Source organism: Pieris napi, chromosome 12 (genome assembly GCF_905475465.1).
Source record: "Pieris napi chromosome 12, ilPieNapi1.2, whole genome shotgun sequence".
Classification (NCBI taxonomy): domain Eukaryota; kingdom Metazoa; phylum Arthropoda; class Insecta; order Lepidoptera; family Pieridae; genus Pieris; species Pieris napi.
The window spans coordinates 9769331-9788418 of record NC_062245.1 but is presented as its reverse complement, the minus strand read 5'-3'; the positions used below and the strand labels follow the sequence as shown (position 1 = coordinate 9788418).

The 19088-nt window shown below is 33.6% G+C and overlaps 1 protein-coding gene across 13 annotated transcripts; it reads right to left on the bottom strand.

The window, feature by feature from the left end:
* Nucleotides 1–45: 45 nt before the first annotated feature.
* LOC125054724 (serine/arginine repetitive matrix protein 2) lies at nt 46–18985 on the bottom strand. 13 transcript variants are annotated; one of them, XM_047656753.1, is made up of 12 exons: nt 18847–18985; nt 18414–18668; nt 16212–16316; nt 9993–10205; nt 8902–8961; nt 7890–8010; nt 6288–6337; nt 4017–6161; nt 3555–3641; nt 2866–2988; nt 1097–1113; nt 46–987 (listed from the first exon to the last, which is right to left on the bottom strand). In XM_047656753.1, the coding sequence occupies exons 2-12, from the start codon at nt 18650–18652 to the stop codon at nt 848–850; spliced, it is 3300 nt and encodes a 1099-aa protein (XP_047512709.1). In that variant the 5' UTR covers nt 18653–18668; nt 18847–18985; the 3' UTR covers nt 46–847. The 13 variants fall into 13 exon arrangements, with proteins under 13 accessions (XP_047512709.1, XP_047512711.1, XP_047512712.1 ...); XM_047656755.1 differs by having other exon boundaries at nt 2866–2955; XM_047656756.1 differs by lacking the exon at nt 1097–1113.
* Between the last annotated feature and the right edge of the window lie 103 nt (nt 18986–19088).

Genomic DNA, 19088 nt, shown 5'->3' with positions numbered 1-19088 from the left:
ATGTAAACCAAATATTCATTTCTTAACATGTATATGAGAGGTGTATATGTATACAGAAAATCTTTGGAATGTTTAAAATGGGAAATTTCATTTTTAAGGAAAACAATGTTGAAGTTACACCGTCCAAAATTTCACTATATTTTTAATTATTTCACCAGAGATCATCACAGGAAACAATGTGTAATTAATAATTATTAGTAGTTTTACAACATTAAGCACTAGTTTCAAGTTGTAATTTACAAAGTATTAGAGTGACTATTTGACTACTTATTTAACTATCAAAAATTCTGACTTAACTTAAAATTATCATTGCATTATTTATGTAAATGACTAGCTTTATAGAAATACATTGTCAATAAATATATTGCACATTATCCTAAAACTTAGAGTATTATTGTATTGAGTATCTGGTGCATCTCCTATAAATTATTATTAATAAAATTACCAACAATATAAAAATAACATGGAAAAAATGATTTAAATAAATTAGGTACAAAATAAATTATTAAATAGTATTTGACTAGATTTTGGTACACGACTAGAATGTTTGAATCAAGGTTTACACAAATAAATAATTGAGTATTAAGTATAGAGATTCAAATTATCATTAATCTTTTGAAATAAGCATTACCTTTTCTAAATATAATTTCTCCTCTTGATACTGTATTTGCCTTTTTCTTACCCGAACTCATAAATCTCAAGTTAATTATTGTCGAGTAAAAATTTTAATTTCTCTCTTGTTTCACTAAAAATATTACAGTATTAAATAACTCGACATAATTAAAAAAAAATCCGCCAATCCATGTAGTTCTGTTTCCGTAATTGCTAAGGAATAAGAAATAGCGATTCAACGTTTATTTGTCTTATTTTTATTCGGGACGCGGTGATTGCGACCAGCTGCGTTCTGAGGTTCTGCTGCTGTAGTAACTTCCTGAAGATGGTGTCGATGGAGTAGGTCTCCGATAGGGAATCGGCCTTTTACGTGCACTGTATTGTTAATTACTGTTAGTATACAGTTAATAAATCAGTAACATGCTTCAAAACAGGAAAACTGTTACGTGGTCAATAATTAGTAGCGTAATAAAAATATGCTTACCTTTGTCGAAGCCATAACTAGCAATACAGGAACAAAAGAAAATGTATCAATAACATTACTGGAGTGTATGATAAAGCTCGATCTCTACCATGCAAGTAAATAAAATAAAAACATAATATTGTACAATAAACTTTAATAACACAAATATTGAACAAAAACACACACTTGAAACTAATGTCCATAAAATAGAACAATTTCTACAACTGGCAACACTGTCACTTATCCCTAAATAATATGATTACGTGGTCATCTTCGCCTGTATTTGTATTTCTTGGAGGAATAAGTTACGTCTATAATTGGTGCGCTAGGAAAGAAAAAATTCCGTTAACTCTTCAGTAACATTTCTTTTTAAGGTTCATTAAAGAAAATAAACTAGGTCTTTATGATTTTCTAAATGCATAATATAACTAAAGTGACTCACAATTAATTCATCTATTATTATTTACAATAACCTAGTAATAATTAATACCCATTAGTAAGAAAGTGTCACAAAAATATTAATCAACTCTCACACATGGTAATTTTCAATATTAATTTTAAATGGACTGTGTTAGAAATACATAACCACAAGCAGAAAAAACTTAAAAATGATTTCTTATAAAATGCCTTCATTGAAGTTTATTTAAAAGGCGGACATTGTAAAGAAAATAACCCGATATAATTAAAAATGTTTTTTTTAGACAAACTTCTTTACAATGTTATTTAATTTTCTTGATATACATATTATTAATTTAAAAATGTCCTAAAACTGCATTCAGCGACTACTAGAAGAATCTTCAGAACCGGTGCTATATTTGCGTGACTTTTTTCTATAAATAAAGAAAAACAACTTGTGACACAACAGCAAAGGAAAAAAATGAACATCGTAATATTTTTTTACTACTTCCGCGTGACTAATCGTAGTTAAAAGTAGCAAATGGTAGTAAGAGTAAAAAATATTACGACATTTAATGAAGCATAACTCTAGTTAGCATGAACAAGCTGCACTCAAAAAAAAACATCTAAAACACTCTAGACATTGACATTATGCCGGTCGATACTCTAGCGGCTATACGAATTGAAACATAATGTCAATATCGCTATTAAAAGAAATCGTGTGACAGAAAATGTGCGACACAGTGCTCTTACGCTAATATTATTTGCAGTAAATCCAACTTTCAAATTAAAAAAATCATTTAATATAGTAGTCATTCAGAAAAAGCTATACAAGATCAAAAATACGTCCTTTAAAATATAAAATCTCATTAAAAAGTCGACAAAGATTCATAAAGAAGAAATAAAAAAATCTATTAAAATATTAATATATAAAAAATGCTAAGCTTAGAACTGACTTCGAGGTCAAATATAATATTTGTTATCCAAATGGTGTTTTTATTGAGGTTTTATAATTATTTCTTGTACAACTTTATTCCAACTAAAACGCGTTCAAGTATTACGTAAAGGGGTTTTGTATTGCTTAATTTTGACGGGTATAAGGTCTGCAACATTGATTAGATTCGATTAATAATACATCAATAAATTCAAACATGTGGAATTTACGTGCTCAATTTATTTTATATTTATCCACCTTCATAAAAGTAACTCTTTTGTCTCTTACTGTCAAATTGTGATTGCGCTGTGACGAAAAGAGACAGATGAGTACATCAAGGTGCGATTAGACATTAGTTTTTGGACTTATATAAAAAACTTTCTACGTAATACTTGAACATGACCTAATATGAAGATTACAATAATATCAGCGATGAGAGCAAAAAGACAGCCCGTGCTACCTCGTGATCCGCCTCCTATCGAGGAAGCTGGGGGATCCCGCCCGTCGCGGGATCGACGGTGAGCGCGACTTGGAGCGCGTCGAACTCGATCTGCGGTAATCCGCGTACACGCCCGTCATTGTTCTGATTACGTATGTGTATCAACGATCGCGTTTAGTATCAAATTATTAGTGCTTGCGTTAATTGTTTTTAGTTACTCATAATTTATTAGTTATATAATGATCGGGCATTTATATACATTAGTGTAAAGGAATTTAACATACACAGTATTTTATGAGGATATAAAACCCTTTATTCATTTAAACTAAATATATCTCTTTCAAATTGTGCTTACGTTGTAATAAAAGGAGACAAATGAGCACTTTAGTTGAAACAGTGCGAAGACGGTTTTTTTTTATGAATGAGGTATGTCTGTAGGTGAATTTTCACAAATGAAAATAATTGTTAAAACTGAATTTGGGGAAATCTATTTATTTATATTTTGTGATACCAACCTTACATGTTTTACTATTACCTATATTAATAAAACTATTGTATGATCATCATTTGAATATAAAAAAACTTGTTAACCTAAATTAAATTGAGTGCAGTCATTTTATATACCTAAAATACCTATATAATTAGATAGTAGACGTTGAGTGTAATAATTAAGCTGTGAAATAGTTTTAATTGGTATTTGAAGATATTACCTCGAAGATCGCGTTGATCGGGACGAACTACGCGAAGATCGAGAAGAACTTCTGCTGCTGTACGAGCTGGATCGAGAAGAACGAGATCTATAAAACAAAACTCAGAATGGATTTGGCTACGGGAATGTTTATGGTATAGATAGGGTTACTAGAAATAGTATTATAATTCTTATTTACGCAAAAATACCAAAAAAGGTAATTTAGGACTGTTGTTGCTCTGGTTAGTCAGGCTCTAACCATAGTCCAGAAAAATTAAAGATGTGCAACCAAAGGAATATTTAGCGAACATAATTTACTGTTCAATAATTCGTATTTGGGTATCAAAGTTGTTATTTTATTAGATTTTTTGTAATATAATTTAGCTGTAATATAGAAATTTCTTAAGTATGAAGTAAAGTAAATAACGCTATACTATGCTCTAATAATTTGTACGACATTTTCTTACTACTCAGTTAGTAATACCTTGACGATGAGTAGGATCTAGATCTTGAACGCGAGGACCTGGAACGTGACCGTGATCCTGACGGAGTCCGCGACCGTGATGACTTCACTCGGCTCTTCGACCGTGACCGCGAAGACTTCACTCTAGATTTTGACCGAGACCGCGACTTTGACCTTGAACGTGACCGTGACGAGGTTCGCGACCAACTACGGGACTTACTCTTCTTCCCATCTTTCGCATTAGAGCTCTCAACGTGCAATGGGCTTTCCTTCCTTAAGCTGTCAATCTTCACAGGACTGATTGACTTGATTGATTGACTTTTAATTTCATCCTCAGCTTCCTTTGGGGATTTACTTTCAATCTCCCATTCTAGCTTCTGTTCACTACGTCCTTCTGAAGTGGACGGACCACTCAATTCCTCGTTCCTAATACGTTCCATCGTGGCTTTGGTCAGTTTAGCCAATCGTTGCTTAAGTTTATCCAATTCCTTCATATTCAATTCCTCTTGACGCGCGTGAAGGTCCATTCGAAGAAAATCTTCTTCAGAATCGTCGTTTTCACTCGAAGAACTCCTCATGCATGTTTTTGGTTTATAATCTTCCTTGTTTTTCTTTTTCTTTGGTTGTAAATCCGACGGGGATTTAATATATTTTCTTTTATCCTTTTCAGGCAATTTCTCGATGATGTCTCGATAGCGCTCTGGGCTTCGACGTGCTGGTGAATAGCTAAGACTCGAAGAGCTTCTGCTCTTTGGGTCTGATCGCGACTTTGATCTTTCCTTTTGAGATTCTTTAACATCTTTATCTTTTTCATGTTTTTCTTTAGAACTTGCCGCTCGTTTACCCTCACGGCGATCTACTTTGGGAGAGGAAGTACGTCTATCAGACTTCCTGGTTGGCGTAATACTCTTTTTGTCTTTTTTAGAAGCGCGTTTTAAAGGGGACATTGATTTAGATTTACTCCGAGAGTGCCTTCTTTTCTCTTTAGAAATCCGATCATTTTCGCGGGATACAGGAGATTTTCTAGGGGACCTGCTTCGGCCACGCTTAGCATCAATTACTTTAGCCAATGCTTTGGATTTCTCTGATTTTCTATCAATATTACGAGGCGTAGAGCTTTTCCTAGAATTATCATGTGAAGGACTACGTTTTTTGCGGTCGTTTGAAGGAGTTTGATCTCTCTCTTTGTAATAGGTATCCTTTGTTACTTTAGTAACAGTGCTTTGCCTTTGCCGGGGCGGAGAATCTAAACTAGAATCGCGTGAGTGAGATCTTTCTTTTCTTGCGTTTTTATAATATCTTTCTGGTTCTTTATGATCATCCTTTATATAAGATTTATTATTATTACTGTTTTTTGGAGAAACTTCTCGAGATTTTCTCCTTTCTTCAGATGCGCTTCTACTTCTTTTTCGTTTTCGCTTTAAATCATCAACATCTCTATTATTACGAGATCTTTCATAGCGCTCACTTTTATAATTCCCCTTTTCAACATCGGATCTTTTTCTTTCTTCCGGTCGCTCGTCTTTTCTGTTGCTATCTTTTCGTCTGTAATCTGGAGACATGCTTTTTCTTATAGATCTTTTATTCTCATAAGATTTATCACGATGATATCTTTCATTATCCCTTTTAGATGATTTTGGATAGGATTCATCTTTTGTAGATTCTTTATGATAATTGTCTCTCTTAGATTCTTTTTGATAGTATGAGTCATCTCGTTTTGATTCTCGTGAGTATAGATCTTCTCTTTTATTATAGGAAGGACTGCGTCGTCGTCTCTTCTCTGGTGGCGGAGACCCACTAGAACCTCTATTGTCGCGCTTGTCACTTTTCTTTGGAATTGTTTCATAATCAGACGACGGTGATCGACGTCGATCCCGCTTATTCTTTTCTGTTGGCTTTTCAAGATCAAATTCATCTTTGTCAATTTTCTTTTTGTTTTCTATTTTAGTAATATATGATTTTTGCTTTCTTTCCGGCGATCTAATTTCTGGAGATTGCCGTTCATAAGATGGGCTCCTGTCGCGGACTCTGTTAGTACTTTGTCCCGATCTTTTATTGTCGTCTAATCTGTGATTTCGGTCTTCCCGGTCACGGTACTTTCCCCTTTCATCTTGAATCTCACTGGGCCGTTCAGAGTATTTTTCTTTCTCTTGCTTTTCAGGTGAACTGAAAAATATTTTACTATGTATATTTATTTATTTTGGTAAATATTTAAAATTTTGAATTGCCTTTCGAAAGCTATATTACTTATTATTTTCCTAGAAAAATTAAAAATATAATCGTTTAACATACCTCTCCCGGCTGGATTGTCTGCTGCTGGCACGTCGCTTGTTTGATTTTTTCTGTATAGAATTCAAGAACCAAGTATTAGAATATGAACTAAATAAAGCGATCCAAACACCAGTGCCAATACAATAAGACTAGTGGTTATGGCAACTAAACATTTCACTAACAGAAATCCTTCAAACGCCATTTTCAAAACCGCCACTGAAGAATTTCATAAAAAAAAAAACAAATAAAAACTCTTCATGCATTTACTTTAAATAAATTTAGGCTTTCAAAATGTACATTAAAAGCTACTCACGAAAGCAATTACTCTGAAATTTATCCTTCCTACGTTATAAAAATGTATCCATAACATCCTCATTTCAGAAATAAAAATAATAAAACAGGTGATTTAAAGGACTTTTGGCACTAGTGCAGTTATATTTACAACATCTAAATTAGTGACACATACAATTGATTAAATACATATACTTATGACACAAATTTGAATGAAATATAAGACACATCGGGACGTACCTTATTAAACAAACGGTGGTGGTAGTGTACCATTTAAACATGTTGAGCATCCTTAATTAGTTTTGTGACAATGAGAAGGGAGAATGTTATGGATTAGTTAACATCTTGAAAATCAATCACGATATCATACAATACATGTGAGGTAAAAACGTGAAAATTGCTTTGACAGAACCCACTAACATTAATCATTTTAATTGAACAAAATTTCGTATACTCTTCAATTAAATAGAGAGTATCGGAACAAACTGTAAGACATTTCATTAAAAACTTATAACGGGGAACATTTTAAATAAATTCAATTTTTAATTTAAATGTTAATTTATTCAACAACATATAAATATATTTTACACGTTTTACCACACACAATGGAACGCGAAATACCACCATCGTAACTACAAACACCATGCATTACTGTGCACACTTAACCGAACAATCGCCCTTTGCCTCCCATACTTTACTCTCACAGTTAGTCACAATGTCGACGCACTCTTAGGCATATTTTAGTTCACCTAACTGTGTGTGTGTTACTTTGTGATATACTTACAGTATACGTTATTTCTTCAGATAAAGATGGCTATCCTATGAAATGATGCACAGTTAAACAGATAATTTTTACTGTCCATTTCTTGTATTTACAGAAAAATAAATAAAATAAAAAATGGGTTAACCGCGATACGGGAATTTAAGTAGGCAGTCACAGCAATTAAGTTTAAAGCTCTGGAATGTTATGCAATCAAAATTCATGAAAGAATCAAACGTGGGCCTTAAATGACTAAGCCCGTAGGAGGAAAGTGCTAAGACATCGTATCAGGCTGAAGTGGTTTTTTTTTAAATAAAAAAGAAAAGAAAGCAAAGTGCTAAGTCTATCCAGAATCTATTTCTAACAATCCTTTCAGAAAAGCTATTCGAGTGTGTGTGTGATCCCCGGTGTCAAGTCACAAAGAAAAATTCTATTTATGGCAACATTTAGTCTATGATCTGAGGTACTTGAAGACATTATTTTAAGGCGTAAATGAGTAAATTCTTAAAAACATTGTCTTCAACATTCCCATGTCCCAAAATGAAAATAATGGAACCGTTGTAAATATTCACCTTTTTCTTTTTCTTCTGACGATCGTCGGCGGAACTTTCGGAGTCGCTGCCTTCGGAGGAACTGGACGATTCAGAATCAGAAGATTTGGAGCGTTTCTTTTTCTTCTTACTGGATTCATTCCTGAAATTCATATTTGTTTAATTATATTGATTTATTATCAATGCGTACGATGCGTAGAACTGCGTTTATGATGAAATTGTTTTTTTTTATTGTCCTTCACTGTGACCTGACCTGCGCGAGCCGCAGATGTGATGTGATGCAACTTTAGATCAGACTGGATATTATTGTAAAATATTGTTAAAGCCTGAGTAATGTATGTTTGAAAATTATTTATATAAAATTAAATCCTTAGCGTTATAGTTTACCTATAATGCATGTTGAAACAAAAGTTGCATCAGTTAAAACCTCATCCTACGTAAAAAATCTTTTTATTTATAAATATGTAAAATACATTAATCCCTCTATAACACGGTACCCCTATAACGCTTTATTAAATTCGTGTTCCTAGTTTTTGAATTGTTCAAAAATACTTGAATACTCCTACAATGCGATTTTCTATAAAGCGGTAGACCCGGACCGCGTTTGACCGGGGTTTTTGAATTAAAGTACTACAAACTATACAACAATACAGCGCAAAATTGTTTGCACGTATATTATGAAACTCCGCGGTTTCACTCATATTCGATTTAGATAAAATATCCTTACTCTAATATGTCAATTCAACTTTTCTGCAATCGATTTGATTGACTGTTTTATATTTTCTCTTAGAATTAACTATTAAGCTACAAAGTTATATTTTGATTAAAAAAATAACCATACCTACGTATAAGCCGCCATAAAATATTTTTTTCGCTGAAATTTTCAATTACATTATTGAAATGGTAATTTATTTGAATTATTAAATTTAAATAAACTTACTCTTGCGTTAACTGCAGTTTCACCTGTCTAAATACAAAAACAATGATTGTTTGGTAACTATTTAATAATATTTATGTAATACGATCAACTTACTTCTCTTTTTTATTTTTCTTGGATTTTTTCTTCTTTGACTTTTTGACTTCTGGTGATGCACTGAAATCAATAACATCTATTACATGGCCTGATATGTTTATCTGGATAATCTTGTTGTAGATTAAACGTCATCAGGTCTTAAAAGACTTCTAGAAAGAGCATAAATGTAGGGAATACAGTTTACGTTTTTTTTTTAGTTACGATGAATAAACTAATGAAATATTTTTATAATTAATTTATTGTATGTAAACACACTTGTGTTTGCAACACAGCCACTTTGAACAAATATTTAAAATGTGTTTCTAACAATTAGGCGGACTATTAATAGATAACAATAGACCAACTGGCTGTTAAGTTTCACAATATCGTATTATTTATTATATTACACTTAATATTGAATTTTCAGCTTTTTCCAGCCTGTCTATATACTATTGCCAAAATTAAATTGAATTGAAGAAATACGAAAAAAAAAATCTCATTAAAGTTAGTGATTTTTAAAGTTACTTTAATAAATTAAAATTACTATTATAAGTCAAGATAAATTAAATTAGATTTTTAAGTTTTATCAGCTATGGTATAAAATATAAATGGTCTGTGGTCAACACTAACATCTCTATGCAAAATTGTCTATGCACTATAATATTGTCCTAATTTGTGATATGACACATAAAAAGACGATTTTTGATCTTGTCTTTTGTTTTTTGTTGAAATAACTATAATTTGATAACATACTGATTGCAACATCAGATTGTCTTAAAACATCGCCTATATAAGAACATTCAATTCAATTCATCTATTCTTACATTACAAAAAAAATCTGTGGTGCTACAACCTTTTTAGGTCTGGGCCTCAAATTTCTGTATCTGTTCAGCCTCCTGTGCCTGACGTAATAATACTATTTTTTAAGGTAAGCCGGTTTCCTCACGATGTTTTCTTTCACCGTTCGAGCGAATGTTAAATGCGCACATAGAAAGAAAGTCAATTGGTGCACAGCCGGGGTTCGAACCTACGACTTCAGGGATGAGAGTCGCATGCTGAAGCTACTAGGCCAACAATGCTCATATTCTTACATTATGCTGTTGTAAACCTACCTCCGCTTCTTCTTCTTCTTTGAAGCCTGATCTCGTTGTTCCTTCTCGTGGCTGGGAGTTCTCACCAACGGGTATTTCTGGGCTTCCTCTCTAGCTCTTCTTTCTGGGTCAAGACTTGTCCCTTCCACGAAACGAGGCGATATGCCGAACGCATCGCGTAATCTTGCGTTTTTTTCTTGTTGGGCTTCGGCCACAGCATGAGTTTCACGTACGCTGGAAAGACGTAGGCTTATAATAACTTGTTTTCTAGAAAGCAATCATGCGTCCCATTGAGTAGATTCACGAAAACGGCTTGTAATCCACCAAACTTTGAAGTTGTCTCGGCATTAAAAATTCTAAAGGTTTACAATTTAAAGTATTTTTTTAATATAATTATAAATAATAATCGAAAGCCCCAATCTCGGGTACCGATTTGAAAATCTTATCCGGATATCCGATGTTACAAAATTTCATATGTTTGGAAATCATACGAATGCTAAAAAAATTACCTGAATTGCACCTAAGTGCGCTAAAAACGGGAAAATTGAAAATTAATTACCAACATAAAATAAAATCGATAAGATTAGGTACACATGCGATCCGAAACGCCGTAAACGACTCTAGTTATATGCAGCCGAGTGTAAAATCCTTTTGTAATGCGATCAATTAATGCGCGACCTACTTACAAACAAATCGATAAATGCACACCTTATAACGGAGCGTAGGTTCTTCCTCTCCTCCGCGGAGGGACAGACCTGAAAATTGTTAACATGATTGCGATCGGAGGCGCAATTACATCTACAGCAGCAGTTGTTAGGCCTTAGACACGCAGCCAGAATAGTTCGGAGCGCGGGCTCAAGAGAATCGGCCATATTGCATTCGTTATGCCCCAGAGTCGGAACCATCGACATATCGGGGTTTGGATCGTGGGAGGATGCTCTCGGTCGTCGAGGTGGCCCCGCAAGCACTGCTTGAAACGTGCCCCGCCAAAGCCTTTCAAATACTATCTTGTTATGTTCGCGTCGCGACACACGGTCCCTATGCATCTTAAACTACTTAATCTAATGGAAGACTTGGTTACTTATAACTATTGGAAGACTTTTCAAGGCATGGGTCGTGCGACTACATTGTGAAGCGGCCGGTACCGGGCCGGCGGCGCTACTGGGGAATAACAGGATGTACGGCGACGCGCGCACCCTGCGCAATCCCTCGGCGTCTAATGGGAGGCGTCACTGAATGTACGAACCCTTGTATAATGGCATCCTGTAATTTTCTCTACGATTTTCCAGTCTTTAAATTGAAGTTTGTATACAAGTTTTTCTCAATTAATTATCAAAATGTAAGATTATCTCTGTAAGCCGCAATTTAATGTTCTCTGCCGATAATCAATTCGGCACAGCGATTATGGGTATTGGAAAATGTTATACTTGTAGTGTTCGAACGTAAGCGCTGGTTTTATATTATCGCTCTTTCGTCGAAACAAATAATAAATTTTCATACAAACCTTGACGTTTTATTGCAATTTGTTATTTTTGTAAGAAACTATTGATTGACATGAATGAACATAAAGATTATTTAAAACTTTACTGCGGTATTTGTTCCAAATATTCAGTAAAATTTTATGTATTTTGAAAGTATTTGCACAACCTAAACACTTATCAACTGATGATATTTACGAACTCTTGGCAAAACTATACCCTCATGAAAACAGTACTTAAAAAGCGAAAGTGTACAATATGTATAAACTAATAAAAGCTAACAAGACTAGAGATCCTAAGTCCTTGTTTATTATGAATTTGTGAACATTATTAATAATTGTTTACACAATATTTTTTCATACATGAGTAGTAATTTAGTTTTAAAACGGACTGAAAAGAAAATTAGGAGTAATATTATCTTCTTTCTTTAATACCACAGGCTTTTAAAACCAACGTAAATCAATTTATTTTAATATTAGCACAAAATGGACCTGGCAAACGTCAAGCCGTGGTTTAACTTCGAGGTAAATATTAAGAAATTACTTTTTAATTTTAAATATCTCTTCATAAAGATAATATCTCATAAACATATATATGTATACAGTATACACATTAATTGATGCATACTTGCCAAACATTAATCATAGACTAACTTATATACTACCACTAGTTTTTCTACTTAAAAATTGTTAGTGAAAAGTCTCATAACACTCACGTGATATTAAAAGAGTATTCGTATATAAAATCACCGGCATAAACAATGAACTATATTTATCCACAGTGGTGGTGGTAAGTAAACATCGATTCTTGTTATTTCTATTTTGGTACGTTTTTTTTTATTGCGTATGACCTTAACGATTCTTCTATATATTATTAATTACCAAGTAACGGCGTGAAGACGTAAAAAATTAGTTCATATTTTCATATGTATCTCAAGTGGTTTATTAATTTACATTTTCGAGTGAAACAGTATTTTAGCATAAACAATTCCAGACTGAAAATAAATTTGTATTCGAGATTGATAGGCACAGTTGCCAAAAGTAACGAGTTAGTGTCTTCATTTCTCTATCTTTAGCTAATCACAACAGACTGGCGTGGAGTTTGGCGGAGGTTGCCGCTAATCTATTAATTATAATGGATATTTCGATAAAAGCATCAAATGTAAATTGGTAGCTATGTTAAGAGAAGTAATAATTCATATTATGTCTATTTTAACACATTATTTGTGATAATACGTTTAAATACGTTTAAACATTATTTTGGACAATAAAAAATCTAAATAATAATTTCACAATTTGAAAAAAGAACAATATTTATAATTGACCTAATAAAACCTCTTCAACAACAAAAAGGGACTCGTTGACGTAATAACCCTCTACATAGGGTTGAGTCCGATCGATATAGGGGAAATTCTGGATCAAGAGAAGCAAAACTCAGCATTCGCGTAGGTGGTAACCATTTAATATATCTATATATTCATAAAACTAAGCTGATAGTAACTTCAAAAGCTATTTTGTAGCTTATGTGTGGCTAATAGATCTTATTTGTGGGAGTTCATATCATTTCAATAAACGACAACAAATTAAAATGCATTTAATTTTCTAAATCTCACATTTTTTTTAAATGAAATTTGTAATTATTAAACTGTCTCTACGTTTATAATTTTACAGCATCCAATATCCAATCATATGCATACCAATCCTTATCAATGTAGTCGTACTACAATAAATTAATCAACTATTAATAAGATTTCAATTTTGTAGTAGGAATTCCGAGTTCCGTTTAGGATAATAATATTATTGCTGTGAATTTTTTATTATTTCTATTAATATTTAATTCTTATTCAAATTAGATTTTTGTATTCATTAGTACGAACGGAATAAATTTAAATAATAAATGAAAATAATATTTTATTTTAAATATATGTGTTCTCGAATGGCGTATCGTATGCGTGGAATCAATAATGATTCAGGTGATAGATATTAATTGCAGTGAAATCAATTTACTCCGTACCGTTTCTTTTAAATGGAAAATTTTTGTGTTAATATCAAAGAAATATTTCACAATGTTTAATTTATATAACATCTTTAATCATTATTATATTAAGTTCCCCAGCCCTTGGTGGATTCAATTCGTTTAACGCGGAGGTCCTAGATTTGATTTCAGGTGAAACATGTAATTGTATCGCTGCTGAGAGATGTTACTTCTTGATTAAATGATTTCTTAAAACCACACTGCGAAATTTACAAAATCAATATATATAATTCAATGAAACTTGGAAAACCTACAACTGTAGATTGCCTAGTAAAAATCTAAAGTGATATGGCACAGTAGAAAGCCGAGGCCTGTTTTCTTCATACACAAGAAAATACTTCACAAGAAAAAACTAGATGCTATTCAAGATTGAGGACAACAAGAAAGTCTTTGTATTTCGACGTAACACCTCAAATTCAAGAAAACTTCTCATCGACCTTGGCCCGTATAATGAAAGTGGGAATTGAGAATGCACGTAAGAAAATGTAAAGGAAATGTTTTCTAGAATTTCTTTGATAATAATAACCTAGGATTATATATATTTTTAGACATATTTAATTTTAATATTTTTTATTGATGAAAATAGTATGAGTAGTATGAGAACAGAATTATCACTACGTAACATCCTCAATACAATAAATAAAGTACTTAGACACCAAGTAGGTACCTACAATGTACACTCGCGAGCAAACAAATCGACTCAAGCGCTACCTCCGCATTCAAAGATTGTTTTAAGTGAAAGTATACAACATTTTAATAAAAATGATATGTCATTTGAAAGCTTGAAACCTAAGCTTTACAAAAAAGGTCAACACGATTAAATAAAACCAATACCAACATGTTAATTTGCGCAATGAGCGCGTATGGGGCAAATTACTCACTACGCTACCAGCCAGTTGCGCTACCCTCTACCCCTATAAAATCCCCGTTACCCTTCAACCTTTATCAATCACTTATCAACAGTTGACCGATACACATCTCCACAACATGCATTCATTGTTTTCAAGAAACCATGGATACCACACCTCAAGAAGCCGCTCAAGTTTTTGCCTTATTGCAACAAGGACTCAGACAGCGAGTAGTCGCTTACCAGCTTCACTTGAGTCAATCTGCTGTATCCCGAGTATGCAGACGATAGACAAGAGACTGGAGCATTCACTCGGAGACCAACAACCAGCCGCCTCCGTTGTACTTCTGAACGAGACAACCGTTTCATTGTCTCAACGCCCTGCGAAATCGGCACCTTACGTGTGTCGACGTGCAGGGCGAGCTGAGACGTGTTCGAGGTACAGCTGTCAGCGAGTGGATAGCAAGAAGACATCTGAAGGAAGCCAACCTGACTCCAAAAAGGCCTGCAACGGGCCCCAAATTGACTGCAGGCCACCGGCAAGCTCGGCTACAGTTTGCTCGAGAGCATCTTAACTGGAGCATTGGGCAATGGCGATCGATCCTGTTGACTGAAGAGTGCAGGATGTGTCTGCATTGTAGTGACAGGAGAGGCCGGGTCTACAGGCGTCCGGGTGAGCGATTTTCCTAATGCTGATTCGCAGAAATCGTTGCCTATGGTAGCGGTTCGTGTATGATGTGGGCTGGTATCTCGTTGGAGGGAAAAACCGAGGTCGTTTTCATGCCTGGAGTAGGCCGAAGAGCAAGACTGACAGCTGATGGGTACATCACAAATATTCTCCTGGAACATGTTGTGCCCTACGCAGGATTTTTTGACGAAGACTTCATCCTAATGCATGACAATGTTCGATGCCACACAGCGCGCGTTACTCAGCAGTTTCTTCGAGAAGTCGATTTGCGCACAATGGACTGGCCTGCGCTCAGTCTAGACATAAATCCCGTCGAGCATTTATGGGATGAGCTCAAACAAAGGGTACGAGCAAGAAATCCAGCCCATTCGAGCCTTGAAGAATTGAAAGCAGCTTTGTTAGAGGAGTGGGAAGGTATTCCTCAAGACACCGTCAAAAAATGAATAAGGTTGATGAAGAACCGAATATGGGCTGTAATTAGGGCTAGGGGGGCAATACCAATTAGTGAACCAATAAATATTATACTCTTTAAGATAAAAAAAACGTGTTTTATTAGTAAATTCTGAACACAACTCCTTTACCCAAAATCACAGTTTTACCCCATTTAACTTCAGACACCAATAATAAAAAAAAGGATACATGGATATTAAGAATGATGACATCTCATAAAAGCTGAAGTTTTAAGCTTTCAAATGACATATCATTTTTATTAAAATGTTGTATACTTACACTTAAAATAATCTTTGAATGCAGAGGTAGCGCTTGAGTCGATTTGTTTGCTCGCGAGTGTAGTATGTATTAGTATGCCCAATAAACTTCAAAATCATGCCTTAATGCCATGAAGCGTGCTCTTCCAAGCAACCTTAATTCAGAAAACCGTAAAAAAAGAAAATAGTTTTGAAGAAGAGCAAGAGTGCGAAACCTAGTTTATAATACATGAATATTTATGATTATAGAAAAAAAAATCTTATACACAAATATAATTTGCGAACTTCATCGACATATCTAAAAAACTTACAAAAAGAAGCGAAAACATTAATGGACTCGAACGTTTATGCAAATAAATGTAGTTTGTTAGTTTAGTTTGCATCGGAGTGATTTATTGGGGCATAATTTAGTTCTATAAACGTTAGAAAAATAAACCATCACTAACAGAAACAGCCACGTCAATTTAAAATAACGTAAGTACTTACGCAACTCTCCCATATTCGTCCTTCTGCACGTCTTTATCGCCGCTGGACTCCGACAGCTTCGCCCTGAAAGCCGCTACACGCGCCGCTATCTCTTCGTTTGGCAACCTGCGTAGCCACACCAAGGACACACTCATTATTAAATCAAACGACTAATTCTCTTAGATATGGCAAATAAACCATAGCGTATTCGCAAATGCCACAATTTACGTAGACTCCCAACGAACAAGCGATGTGTAATGAAAACTTAAAAATAAATACACGGTTAGCGCTTGTTTCGCATCGCACCTGAACCTACCAATGCATTGCGGTGTTGTAATCGCGAAATTACTTTTAGAAATACTATAAAATAAGCGATAAGACGTTCATGTCGTACGGCCGTCAACTGAACACGACCGGGGTAGGTTTGAATATTGTATGAAGGGTGATTTGCTCCGCTGAATTATTGATTTGACTCGTGCGCAGGGGCTGTTGCCCCCAAATGGGGTGATACTATTGTAATAGATTTTTAGGGTAGGGATCAATAAGTGTCATAGGAAATATAACAAGTGCATTTAATTCCTAGTAAATAATTTGGCAAGAGTCGTTGAGTCGTAGATTTTTAAGTGTTTTTGTAATATGATCGCGATTCTATCGCCAACTTTCTTCCACCACGCAAAATCGTGCCAATTAAAGCTCCCAATCCTTTGTTCGCTTATTTATTTAAAAAAATATAAATAATTTTAAGATCCGAAAAAAATAACATATTTATACTTTGACGGATATAAACGCGACATTATTGCATTATTTACATAAGAATTTTTAAATTTGTAGTACTTTTTTTTCGTTCGTTTTCTAAGTATTTATTTTGCAAATACTAAGTTAGGTATTTTCCTATGCTACCACTGATAAATTTCAAATATTGTATATTGTAGAGTTATTTAAGTGTAAATATTGATAGTGTATAAATTATGTATATGCGTATACATTGTTGAGACAGTCTTTGTATGTGTTTCTGTAGCATACATAAGTGTTATTTAATTAATTGCTTAAAAAAATTGTGTTGGGCAATCACTACATGTCTATTATTATCATATAATAATGTACAATGTAAACTCTATATAACAACACTGAAGGGACTGTGCATTTTATGGCATTATAGAGTTGTTAAATGGAGAAGTAAAATCAGAATTAGGCAAAGAAAAAGTTTATTTCAGACTAGTGTTAGTAGTTATGAACATAAAAAATGAATCGTATTTTAATACGCAATAGCGTATAGTCTGATAGTTTTTTCTGACGTCTTTTGGTGCACCCGTAATTTTGTTGTGTTTTTTACTTATTTTATTAATATCTTTCAATCAGAATCCCAATTTGTAAACAAAAGCATGAATTTCTCAGACAGTTTGTATGCATGATGCTGACAGCGAGTTTATTGTGGGCTAGGATAATAATGTGACATAGAACGTACACAGCTGTGCAGATGTTACTTATTTTAGCAACTTAAAAGTACTTTATTACTCAATTGTTGTCGTTATTGAGAGTGGGTTTAATGCTATGTAGATTGTATCATTGTATGGAAGACAAGCTCTTCCAACAAAAGCCAATTGATTTAGATGCTTTAGAGAGTTTGTCGTTAAATTGAGAGATTGTTATATGGGGTTTACACTGTATTTGATGAACAAAATCGAAAATTTAATGCCCAATTAAAGCACAAATCAAAATATAAAAAATATTACCACTTAACTAAAAGTTTACAAACTATATGAAAGTTAAAACAGAATATAAGAACGAAAACATAAAATTTTCAGCAATATTAAAATTAGTCTTCACTATTTATTTTGGTTTCGAGACAGACTGGATTCATTAAATATATTAGAGAGACAGAACATATCTAAACTGCTATCCATGCACCATAAATACCACAGAATTTTTATCCCAAATATTATATGTATATTCCATATGATATATATCCATGGGAAAAAGTTGAGTCACAGATCTTAAGATTGTTATGATGAAAATGTTAGACTACACAGGATATATACACTATGAGAATGCAAACCCTTGTAGATAATACTACATATAATAATGAATGTTAACAATAGTTAGGATCTGGGAATGTTTACTAACTTTGGAAGACTTGTTTTTTTTTATAAAAATTTATAAGAGTCAAAATGTACACCTAATTATTAACCTCAAAACAAAACTTAATAAAAATATACAACTTACCCTTGTTCTTCCAGCTTATCTTCTAATTCAGTACATTTAACTTCTATCTTCCTTTTTCTCTCATGATCAAGAATTTCTTGGTTTGGTTGTTTATTTGACGCTGAATCCAGTTTAGCTATCTCCTCTTCAGTACGATAATTCACAGAATCTTTCGTTCTTCTAACAGATGCCCAATTTCTTTGTACATATCCATTAGTTCCAGAACCACGAGCGGTCTGTAACCCGATTCCATTATACATCTTTTCAGAGATTTATCTGTAAAAGGAAGATCTCATTACGCACTAAGAAAAAAGCTATATTTGCAAAATGCTACTTCGTCTGACTCGGCAGTTGTCAGATCAAATTCCTCAGAAGCCATAAGACGGATATCGAACCGAAGAATAAATCGAAGTACTTAAAATAAAATATAGTGCTGAAATTATAAATATCTTACCAATAACATGGAATAAAAATAATTTTCTATCGTCTGCACTTTTTAACACACGTCCATTTTGATAGAAAGTTTAGATTTTTTTGCCGATTAGGGATGCCCATGAATTGAAATCGAAATTTGTACCTCTTTGAAAACTTTGTCTATTATTGTATTACATATGAAAATAATTTAAGGAAAATTAAAAATAATATAAAATGTGCATAATTGAACAAAAATAACGGCGGAGAAAGTTTCGACGAAGG

Bases quoted from the DNA above. Each gene is read 5' to 3' on its own strand.
- LOC125054724 (XM_047656753.1), bottom strand. From the start codon at position 18,652: ATGTATAATGGAATCGGGTTACAGACCGCTCGTGGTTCTGGAACTAAT. The intron at 10,206-16,211 runs GTAAGTACTTAC...ACGTCTTTCCAG, and splicing joins GACGAATATGGGAGAGTTGC to CGTACGTGAAACTCATGCTG. The intron at 6,162-6,287 runs GTATGTTAAACG...AATATTTTTCAG, and splicing joins AGACAATCCAGCCGGGAGAG to TTCACCTGAAAAGCAAGAGA.